The 12,886-nt window shown below is 33.3% G+C and overlaps 1 protein-coding gene across 1 annotated transcript; it reads right to left on the reverse strand.

Moving 5' to 3' along the window:
• Positions 1-3,876: 3,876 nt before the first annotated feature.
• LOC128386679 (fatty acid synthase-like) lies at positions 3,877-12,610 on the reverse strand. The gene is given in 10 exon segments (XM_053345746.1): positions 3,877-4,147; positions 4,258-4,529; positions 4,532-5,506; positions 5,509-7,362; positions 7,365-8,720; positions 8,723-9,769; positions 9,801-10,175; positions 10,178-11,590; positions 12,004-12,156; positions 12,331-12,610. Coding segments are annotated over 10 exon segments (7,743 nt in total). The 5' UTR covers positions 12,506-12,610; the 3' UTR covers positions 3,877-4,024.
• Positions 12,611-12,886: the final 276 nt, after the last annotated feature.

A 12,886-nucleotide genomic window follows, 5' to 3' on the forward strand; every position in this document is an offset into this window, starting at 1 on the left:
TGATTGATTAATCAACTAAGTTAATCGGAAACAATCAATTGATTAACTCACAAAAGTAAATGACCCTTATTAAGTTAATCAAATTGATCAAAATTAAACAATTAAAACATAAGAAATTACAAATTTCAACTTACCTTCTGATGTGAACGGGGTTCCAATTGAGAATTTCTCACAGAGATTCTGAAAAACTATTCAGTCGATTTTCATGATTCAAACACTATCAGAATAAGCACATTTTAAATATCAAAATTGACAATGAATTAAATTAACAATTTATTAACTAATTAATTAAATTAATTTAGAGAAGAGACAAAAGTAAATTACCCTTAAATTTTATTTGCATTTCTTCAAAGTGACAACATGTTTTCACTTTTTCTTTGTTTCTTCAATCAAATCAACAATTAATTAATTATTTTTTCATTTAATTCAGTAAGTTAAAGGTAGATATTACGATAATTTACTCTAAACTACCTTTAAACAAAACTAATTCAATTAATTAGTTTAATTAGAAAGTGTGACTAAATTACCCTGGTCAACACGTTGTCTTCAAGTGATGCGTATTAATTTTGATTTGATTTCTCTTCAATCCTCGTTTTCTTGAGAAAATGCAACAATTAGTTAATTTTCAACAAAAGTTCAACAATAATCAACAATTAGATTAATTTAAAATTTTTCCTTTTCCATTCCTTTATCAACAATAACTTCAAAGTCAAAGTAGATATTGAATAATTTACTTCAAACTACTTTGTTAACTCTTATCCTATCTAATTAATTGTTGAATTAGGGTGATTTACTTTATACAACAATTAACTTTCCTCAATCAATCCTTTAATTGTCAACCACAAATAAAGTGCAAGTTTTAATTACCTGAACCCTTGGTGACATTGGTTGGATACGTGTTGTTAAATTTTGGATAAATTTAAATGGATAAATGGATAAGCAGTTGTAATCGAAATGGAACTGATTAGGTAATGAAAATATTGAGGTGATGAATTTATAAAGGAGTTGGATGGTGAAAAATTCAAGAAATTCATCAAATTAAAAGTTCTAAAAGTTTACGGTGAAATAACTGAACGTCAATTCTCAGTTTCATTCGATAATGTATCAGTTCAAGCGGATTTACAGTGGATAAGGTCAGTGGTGATCAACGATCTTACATTTGTATTCTATGTGATCAAATAGCACGAGTTCCGATGAAATGTATGGACTGTACCTTCTTCTATTGTCGTACCTGTGCTCGTTTTCTTCATATTCTTTCCAAACAATTAAAATCAACCTCTTACCAAGAATATTAATGAAAAATGGAATAAACAATTTCTATGTCAATTTAATATTTGCGGAATAATGGATTCTCAAATTCGACCTTTAGCCGAACGAACGACAATTAATCACCAGTTATAAATAAATTGTATATATTCAAATTGTAAAGAAAATGGTGATAGCGTTACAATAGGTAAACATTGTAAAATTGTAAACAATCATGCAGCAAATTCAATTATATTGTTCAATGTGGCCGATACTTTTCTTCTCAACGTGAAAATTATTAATCCGAGCGATTTATATTTCATCGATCAAATTGGTCGAAAATTTCACCGAAGATATTCAAGCTGCTTATAAAAAGCAAGCAAATTCATCATGAAATTTATTCAGTGATCCTGAACAATCAACATTATCAGATTCATCATCATCATAAACGCTCATCTGATACCGAATCAAATATTCCAGCTAAAAGAAATTAACTTCTGAAATATCTTCAAAGAAAATCTAAATCTAAAATTCAAAACAAGTAGAACAATTAACAATTAATCAAAAATCAATTTCACCGACTCCTTCATCTTCAACTACAACTACAAATACAACCACAACAATTAAAGAACCAATTTCAGTAGCAGATCTTTTCATTTAGCCGACTTCATTTGAATTACTATTAGAAAAATTAGGTTCACCTTTACCTATTACTCCTTCATCAGATAAACAACAAACTCCCAAAATGCTTTCCGTAATTCCACCTCCAAAACCTTTTACCTTCCAACGTCAAGAAATGTGTGATTGGAATAAACCTCCTCCACAACAACAATTAAAGATTTCATGTGAAAATCTAACGACAATTATTGAACGAATTCCTGATTCAGTTCCTTCAACTCCACAGTCAACTCCCGGTCCAACTCCTTCAGATCCTCGAACTCGCTGATCTATTCCTTCGTTGCACCTCTCATCATCTCAAGAATCTACTTCATTAGCTGTTCCTTCAACTTCAGCATCTCAACCATCTCCTTCTCCATGTTCATCTCAACAATCACCAAATTCAGATGATATCATTTTCAACTTCAGTCCAGCCACAAAATCACTCATCATCCGCCTCATCAGCCGATCACTCAAGCCACTCCAGCTCATACACCTGAAACTGAAGCTGAACTTCTTAAACGCCGTAAATCCCGATTATTACGAAAATATACTAAAGCAATGATTCCTCCTGAACATTTCTCGAAGCAAATTGCTTCCGCAGTTAGAAAAATCAAATATTATGGTTTCAAAATTTGTGCAATTGATATTGAAAAACAAACTATTGTAATGAAGGATGGAAGAAGATTTTAAAAATGCTCCAGTATGGATTTCGATTGTCAACCAGTGCAATAATATTATCTACAGGGCATTTCACTAAGTTTCCAACAAGTTTTTCTCGAATAACATTTTTGTTTTTAAGTGTTGAGGTCCCATATTCGAGTTATGGTAGTTTAGGCCGTACTCAATTGTCATATTAAAATATCAAGGTCATTCCGGTCATTCTGTTAGGATACGGTTTCAAGGTCATTTGGTGGTCACAATCATATTAACTTGCAATCATTAGGCTCCGTACATGTTTACAACTTTTGGACATTTTTAGTTGCAGAGATCAAGTGAATTAATGTCTTTGATGCCCAGGATGTGACTGATTGAACTAAGTATGTCTCCAGATCCGAAAGAAACGCTTTTTCTATCAATTGCTCTCACGCAACTTGATACAACAGGCGATGGATACATCAATGCTCGTTCTAGTACAGAGAAACAAGAGTTAATTCGTTGCGCTGCTGTCCCACGAACTGAATCAACTTTAACACCTAATTTTTCAACAACAAATCCAACATCCCCAACGTATCCCCATTGGATCGCTAGACCATGAAGTCCATGTTTGAATCTCTCTTGACAAATTGAGTGGTAATTAGAATTGAGAAATCTTAATAAGATGAACAATATTAAGAGAGAAGTCTAAAACCAAACTCAACTTGAATTCAGTTAATGGTTATATATTGAAAGTAACTTGGGGATATAATTAAAGAGAACTTCTTCCCTTTTCTCCTTTCTAACTCTTGTTATTGGAGATAAAGATGAAGATGAAGATAATCTTAAGATTAACATAATAAGATGATGATGTTTATACATCAAGGGAATACAAAAAATTAGACAGTAAAAAGAAAGAGAAAGATTTAAGCTTAACAACAAGAGAAAACCAAAGTTACTTTAACCTTTCGTCATTAGACAAAAGCTTTAGCTTTAACTATTATTGCTCATAAGAGTAAACAAGTAATTAGACGATACCATATATGGTTAACCATTTGGTCTTTGTCTGGACATTGAGACTGTTGATAAATAAGTACAAAAATTATTAAGAAAAAGTGACAATTGAACAATTAATCAGTTAATCAACATAAAGTTAACTCTATAACTGGGTTAATGTTAATTGTAATTAAAGTTAAAGTGAAATAAAATTAAATTGTTATAAAAAACTTTGATTAACTAAAGTTAAACAAAGTGAAAAGTTGATAATTGAATATTGAAGAGACTAAATTAAGATGATCAAGGATCAACAATCAAACTTAAGTTTGATTCCCTTCATAATTGATGATTGAATAGTTCAATTATGATCAAAGTTTATTGGATTTATTATTATAAATGGATCGAAATTATTAGATCAAGTGAAAAATGCAAAAAGTCATCGTGAAGTGATAAGTGAAAGATGAACATTGGTTATTAAACAAGCGATCAGTTAGAGAACATTATTATCATCTTCTTGGATGCTGAAGAAATTGTTTGCTATTTTTTCGATAGCGTCTAAGTTCAATCCAATTATCGTGTGATGATTACCATCAAAAAAGTGTTCGGTTCCAAGCTAAGAAAACACATAAATAATCAGTTGATTAGTAAATTGTGAACAAGATCAGATTGGTTAGTAAATTGACCAATAGCTTTGAAATTTACTTTGGTTTTATTAATACTTACTTTGAATTGAGTTTGTTTTGCACTTTGGAACAACGGTAGATCAGTTTTAGCTTGAATATGAATTATTTCAATAAATTTCGAATTCATCGTTGGTGAATAATTGGTAAGCATTTGTCCTTTCTGCAAAGTTAACTCATTAACTTTAGAAATCATATCTGCTTTATCTGCGGGAATTCCTTTATCGATCATTATTTTTGTGAATTTTTCGAATCTTTCTTTTCGATTGTAACAATTAGCTATTTCAGCATCGAATTGATTTGAATCTAAGTTTGTAAAATTCTTTTCACTACACCCTTGATAAACTCAGTCTCTTGAGTACTCAAAGGAGCATCATCGATGCGATTTTTAGTAATCTCTACCACGTTTTTCAACTTTTCAGGATCAGCATCAATAAGAATCAATTTCTCGATTATTGGTCCACTTCCACTAGAAAGAAAACGGCTCTCTAATTCACAAGCGATATTATAAGCAATTATACCTCCAAAGGAGTAGCCGACCATGTGTATTTTGTCATTTGGTGAATGAGATTTGGTCAAATAATCAGCATAATAATTTGCTGCAGACTCGATTGAGGTAAGAGATGAAAGATCGTAAGGCCAATTAAGTCCGAGTGCTGGTCTTTTAACACGATCAATAAGACCTTTCATCAAATCATAATTTCCTTCGATTGGAGGAACATAATAAGTTGGTTTGAATGAATTTGATCTTTCTAAATCATTCAGATTACTGATTATTCCTTTTGGAACTTGAATTGATAACAGTGATCCAAACATTGAATGTGTATCGTTTAATGAATTGGTCATCGAGATGTTGCTTGATAATGCTGTTGTTTGTTTATCATTGTTCATTTTGGTTGATAATTCCTTCAATTTAGATATTTTGAGAGCTCGGATCTCTTGAGAGGTGATCGAGATGCTATACTGTTTCTCCAGAACATGTTGAACTTCAATTGCCATCAACGAATCCATACCAAGTTCACCTAAAGTAATATTAGGATCAAGTGAATTAATGTCTTTGATGCCCAGGATGTGACTGATTGAACTAATTATGTCTCCAGATCCGAAAGAAACGCTTTTTCTATCAATTGCTCTCACGCAACTTGATACAACAGGCGATGGATACATCAATGCTCGTTCTAGTACAGAGAAACAAGAGTTAATTCGTTGCGCTGCTGTCCCACGAACTGAATCAACTTTAACACCTAATTTTTCAACAACAAATCCAACATCCCCAACGTATCCCCATTGATCGCTAGACCATGAAGTCCATGTTTGAATCTCTCTTGACAAATTGATTCCATATAAGAATTGGCTAATCCATAATTAGATTGACCTTTGTTACCTCTTCCACAAGCGACTGATGAGAAGACCACAAAATAATCACAATCAACTGGAGCTAATGATCGAGTTAATTTATCTAAATTCTTTGTTATTTTAACTTTAGATGAACAAACTTTTTCATAAGTTTCAGCATTTTGATCGGATATTAAAGCATCAGACAAAACGAGAGCACAATTAAATATCCCACCAATTGGATAAGGTGAAAGGGATTCGAAAAGTGAACAACAATCCTGTTCTTTAGTTAAATCGTGTGTCGATAGAATGACATTAGCACCAAGTGACTCTAATCGATCCAAAGATAATTTATGATAAGACGTTTTAGGTCCCGATCGAGAATTAAGGACCAATCGACGAGCTCCTTTACTAATTAACCAAGATGATAATTCCAAACCAAATCCACCGAACCCACCGACAATAATATAAGTTTTATGTGAATAGAAAATCGGCGATTTAATTGCCAATGGTATCGATCTTGTTGATATTCCATTCGCGTCTTTTGATGGCATGAAAGAACATTCACCATCTCTAGTTTCATCTTTTATTTTGATCAAGACTTTACCAATGTGTTTACCTGTGGCCATAAAGCGAAAAGCTTCTTCAACCTGATTCATTTTGAATACTTTGTGTGGAATTGGCTTAATTACTCTAGAAGCAATCCCTTGGTTCATATATGCAGTGATTTTCTCTTTGTTATTTTCTATTCCAACTTCTTTACTAATCGGACAACTCGCAGAGCCAATGAAAGAATCAAGTATAATTCCATGAAAAGTTCTACCCTCATCGAAAAGTCCCACGTTGATATTGTTATTCTGCATAATGTCATATTTACCAATTTCCAGAAATCGTCCACCTGGTGCTAAACATCTCACACTTGCTTGTAGTTTATCCTCAGACAATGAATTGAGAACAACATCAACACCTCGACCATTTGTGTGTCTAAGAATATGTTCTTCGAATGAAGTTGATCTCGAATGAGAGAAACTCGTTTCGTCGAGCGAAGGAAATTGTTCTTGAAGAAATTTCCGCTTCTCATCTGTACCAACCGTTGTAAAGATCTTACAATTCATACTCAAACAAATGTTTATCGCTGCTATTCCAACTCCTCCTGTTCCTGCATGAATAAGAACAGATTCTCCTTGACGAAGTTCACCACGAACCAAAAGACTATAAATCGCAGTTGCATAAACGACTGGAACGGTAGCTGCATCTTCCATGCTCCATGTTGAAGGAACAGACCAGCTAAAATCATTCGAACCAACTATAAGGTTAGTCGCTAATGCTCGATGAGGGACAATACCCATAACTCGATTACCATTTGAATCGACACCAGCATATTCTAATCCAATCGGTGTTGGCATTTCTACTGGAATACGCCAATCGGGATTAAGATTAGAAGGTAATCTTCCAGTCGCATGCATAATATCTTTAAAATTAAGAGATGAATAGTTGATCGTCACGAGAGATTGACCTTTTTTAGAATCAGGAATTGGATTGAATTGAGTCCATACAAGTGATGAAAGATCACCAGGAATTAAACACTGGACATAAGCATCTTTACTTTGGATTAAACATTTGCTATCGGTCTCTGGTTTTGTCGGTATCTCGAAGTGACAATAATCTCCCCATCCGAGTTTATCATCATAAATATTGAATTTACAGTCATTAGATATTAGTTGATGGAAAGTTGCACTATGCAAATCGATTGATGATAAATCGATTCCTTTAGAACCAGGTTGAAGAGCAACACAACGAATTCGAGATCCAAAGGTTCTAAACTCAGACATTTAGCTAAACCAAGTACACTTACATCAGAAACATTTTGACTAACCAACCAAATTATTGATTCTTCATTGGCTTTTATTTCATCCTTGAGATTCTCAAGCCACGAATATTCAAATGGATTAACTCGGATAATCTTATGTTTCTCAAGATTAATCGACTCTGGTAACTTTTTGAACATTAATCCGACCAAAGGTAACGATTTGGATGAAAGGGTTCGTTTACTTATACAAACCCAATTATTTTCTTTCATTTTATCAATTAGTGAATTTGAGTCAATTGAATTTGGGAGAAAATCTTTCAACAGATTTTGAACTAATGGATTCGATCTTAGACTTTCAAGGTTTGATGTCTTTGAGTTCTCTCTGGTCAATATCAACAAATGACCATTTGGTTTTAGAATCGATTGAATTTTTTCGACATTTGAGATTAATGAATCAATTGACTTATTAGTCAGTTTGTAAATGACTAAATCGTTTTTACTCAGATCACTTGGAGCTGGTGATTCATCGATATCCCAAACAATTGAATTCACAGCCGAAAGTTTATCAACGGTCTCTGATTCAGGTACATTCGATTTCACCAAAGTATAATCAACTTTCATTGAGCCTAATGATTGTGTTTCAAGAAATGATTGAACAGAATCAAAGAGAAAACATTGAGTATCATTGATTTCGATAATACTGGATTGCGAATTAATGTGTCCACCATAATATTCATGAAGTGTCGCAGTATTTACGAATGGCTTTAAAAATCTTTGATTAGAATGAAGAACTGCATTTGTACCAATCAACAAGTCATCAGATAGTTTAGAGGTAATTTCTGCCGTTGGTGTTTCTCCTCGACACAAACAGATTAAATAATTAGCCAGTGAATGTTGCTCTTTTTCCAGGTTAATGGTGTTTGTTAATGATGAAATTTCCTGATCAATGTTACAATCACTCGAAGTTAGAGTCTTTTTTCGTAACAAATCAATCAGACCAAAGACCAGTGATGAATATGATTCGATTGATTGTAATGTCATTTCATCAACAGAACAACTTTCATCGAATGGAGTGAAATCATAAGTTTCAAGAATAACTAATTGGTTTCTCCGATTAGTATCGGTTGCATTGAGCCCTTTGACCCAAACGCCATCAGTTGACAATGTTTGTGTAATTGGATCATGATAAACATTAAATTCTGGATAAATTTGTTTCTTTTTATCATCGGTCGAAGATGAAACTTCATTTGATAACTTTGAATCCTCTTCAGTCATCTGTGGTGGTTTATTTAAAGAGTTAACTTTTTCCATGATAGAAATTGGATCACAGATCAACGATTGAAAACCAGTAGGAATATAAGATCACGATTATTTTGACTGGACAACAAAATTAATTGTAAAGCTGAATCAGTAAATGTTATCCAAGTTTTTAGAAAACTGAAGATTCCAGCAAGAGATTTACCGATTGTGGTTGACGCTTTCAATTCTGAATTTTTTGGGTCTCGCCATTCGACTATCCCATGTGATCCTGAGTTCGAGGCTGAAGTAAGACACTGAAAATGTGGACCATAATCGTAGCCACGAACTCGTAACTCTTTGTAAATATCTTCTTTACTGAGATCATATTCACGAGTTTCTTCTTCAAGCTTAGAATGACAAGTTCTTACCAAATCCAAATCAGGACCTCCAAACGCTTTACCAAAGGCAACAACAGCACCACTTTCAAAAATACTAAAAGTTCCGTTATAAGGTAAATATTGAACAGTAAACTTAACCTCTTTTTCAGTTAAAACCGTAGCTCGAATTAGTCTTATGTCTCGAAATTCAATCGGAAAACGTGTTGATACAATTCCAAAATACTTAGCTACTGTGTACCAAACAAACATCAATAAACCCGTCGCTGGGTAAAGTATTCGGCCATCGATCTTGTGGTCTGCTAAAAACCAATCTTCAGAATCAGTGAGATTAACTCGAAAAAGATTAATTGTTGAGCACTGCATGTGGTCAAAGTATTCAGGATATTTGAAGACTTTCCAATCGGCCGAATGATCAAATTTGATTAATGAATTGAGTGAAAGAGTATCAACTGGAACAGGATAATTAACAGTTGGATATAAATGTTCAAGACAATAGTCGATTCCTTGGTCAGCGTAAAGTTTACCTAAACAGGTAAATAAACTGTCACCAGATAGAAAACCTTTATCGCTGTTGGATAAATTATACTGAAGCAGATTAGATGGTGAGTTTTGTTGATTAAAAATTGATTTCGGATAAATGAATTGTTGATCATCTGCGTTGACTATCAGGGCTGAAGTTGATTCTGTCAACTCTAAAATCACACGAATGTACTCATCTGGCTGAAGGATATTTCTGATCAGGTAACTTTTTAAATGGTTCATATTAATGATTCCTTGATATTTAATTGGACGCATCAACAGAACTCGTATTGAAATCAAAAAACTCATCGTTCTCAAGCGATTCTTTAGGCCATTTGACCATAATATTAGCCATTTGTAGATCGACAATTGTATTAAACATTTCATCATAATGTCCAGAGATGATACACGATTTACCTGATGTTTTCTTTGTGAGTTTTATTCCTTCTGATAAATGAGGTTTAATTTGTTCACATGATGATAAAACTTCAATTGTTGGATTGATTATTGATTGATCTTCTATTTGGACGAAATGTCCAAACCAATAAGCAGTTAGAATGACTTCTTGTTCAGTCATCTTATCGTTGGCATAAAGATTAATCAAAGATCCAATTGTTGGAATCACAACTCCATCGATATTTAATTGTATCGATTTAAATGATTAACAATCGCCAATTGAATAGCAATCGATGTAACAATCGATTCCAAAGGGTTAGTAATTTTTATCTCACCGAAAACAAGATCAAATAAATTCAAATCAAATGGTGTGAGGTAAGTTGTCAATCTAGCGATAGTATCTGAGAAAACAGCCAAATCTCTTAAATCTGGATGCACGTTTTTGAGATTTGTTGATGATGTCAGATAGACTTTTCTCCGTTCAACTGAATCGAGTTGGTTTCCAATGAAATGTTTCATTGAATATTTTCCAGGTTCTCCTTCAATCAATGTGAATCCACGATGAGGCATTTTACGAGTTTTTGAATATTCATTAAGAAGATCGAGAAATGATCTGGTTAATTTATTGACCGATGATTCGAGATAATTTTGGACATATTTAATACCTTCGACTGAACGACCAGGGATATTTACTAATCGAGGTAATTTTGATAGAGTTAAATTGAACTCATCAGCCGATGATCGGACATTATGACCACGGAGAATAACATGAGCATTAGCACCTCCAAATCCAAAGCAACTTAGCGAGATAATTTCATCTTCGAAAGGAGTAATCGTTGTAACTGGAACAATTGTCTTGTTCATTAGTCCTTCAATTCGAGGATTAGGAGTTTTTAAATGTAAATTAGGAGGAATCAGACCTTTTTGAATTATCATGTTGGCCTTAATTGTAGCGCAAATACCAGATGCGGCCTCGGCATGTCCCATGTTTGATTTCAAACATCCAACTTTCAAAGGTTTTGATGGATCTCGACCAATACAAAAAACATCGTGAATGGCTTTTAGTTCAACCGGATCACCAGCCTGAGTACCAGTAGTATGAGACTCGACATAGCTCACTTTGGTTGGATCAAGACCAACTTCGGTGTAGGTTTCATAAATCAATTGTCGTTGTAAATCGACCGATGGAAATGAAATGCCCTGATCTTTATAACCATCGGTATTGGATCGAGAATTAACTATCGTTGAGTAAATACGTTTAGCATCTGATGATTTTTGTAATACGATACAACAAACGGCTTCAGATCTTCCATAACCATCAGCTGATTCATCGAGACACTTAGATCGACCATAACGAGAAACCATTTGAAGATCTCGAAACTGTAAAGTGACCACTGGTATTAAGCAAATGTTGAATCCAGCGACCAAAGCTTGATCACAAATTCCTGACTTAATAGCTGTAAATGCTTCATTCAATGCTGAAAAACTTGACCCACAGGCGGTGTCGAAGTGACAAACTGGTCCTTTTAGATCGAAAATATAAGGAACCAATGTCGCATACATTTGTTTGTAGTTAGGAGACTCAAGTGGCTCTTCACCCCAGGCTATTTCGGTCTCAGCAAACGATGACCCATAGAAAAATCCAGTTTTCGATCCTTTTAATGATTCTATCGACTTACCTGAAAAGAAATGAAATAAAGTTTCCAATTATGTGTCTTAGAAAAGAAGATCAACATGATCAATCGTTTATTCACACAGTCATTGGCGAGGTAAGAGATCAACAAATCATTTTGGTATTGTATATTCAATCACTATTAGGTAACAGTAACAAATTGTCCGAATTCATAGAAGAGTAAAAAAGTTCTACACTATTTAGTTTATTTTCAGTCTCATAACTTTCAACATATTCTTGATATAAATAACAAAAGATCCCCTCATACGTCAAGAGAATTTCCTTCCACGAATCTCTCTTAATCGCTTAGGGCAGACTGACCCATGTTCAATTACTGTTCACATAGATGCTGCAAAGGTTTCACTTGATTGATTATTAATAATACTATCGTTAAACTATTGATCGATATCCATTTCTTACCTGAATCAATGATCGCTTCATAAGTGACTTCCAATAATTTCCTTAATTGTGGATCCATGTGATGAGCTTGATATTCGGGGATCGAAAAAAATTGAGCATCGAATTTGTTTAGATTACAAACTTTTCCGCTTACTTGAGGTAAATTAGTATGACCTGTAAATCAATGAAAAATAATATTGAGACAACAGTTGACCGTCAACGCTAGAGTTTTTTAAATTTTGAACATTGAACGCTTTAAAATCGGTTTTATCAAATTAATCTAGATTTGTGTCTTTTACATGGTTTCAAGTTTCCAAGAAGTTAGCTTGTGAAGATCTATTTAATTACCTGAACGGAATCGATCATTTCCTCCAGTTATCATGTCAACAGAATTGAACAGATTATCAGCAAATTCATCCACTGATTCCGATTTTGGGAATCGACCAGACATTCCTGAGATGACCACATCCTCTTTCACTTTCCATTTACGATGAATAAAGTTATCGTTATATTTAATATCCATGATTTTTCTAGCTTTATAATAGCAGTAATAATAATTAGCTATTAGTACAAGAACAAAAATGGAAGAAAGATCAAGTTTCACAAAATTTGTAAGTTTATTGATAAATCAAAGTTTATTAGAGGTATATAATGTCAAGCATCGAGAAGAAATAAGCAAATGAATTACATTTAATTAGTTGCATGTGATTAGTTTCAGATTTTTTTATCAATTTGATCAATTGTCTTTGATTTATTAATAATTATGGGCATCAACATTTGGAGTTGTTTTTGATTATTTAAATGAAGATTAAAAGTACATGTGAACGATCTGATTAACAGTATTAGCATTAGTATTGCATGTAATACATTGAGTATTATGATATATAATCATGGTTTTCTATCA

Source organism: Panonychus citri, unplaced genomic scaffold (genome assembly GCF_014898815.1).
Source record: "Panonychus citri isolate SS breed McGregor unplaced genomic scaffold, ASM1489881v1 Contig00072, whole genome shotgun sequence".
Classification (NCBI taxonomy): domain Eukaryota; kingdom Metazoa; phylum Arthropoda; class Arachnida; order Trombidiformes; family Tetranychidae; genus Panonychus; species Panonychus citri.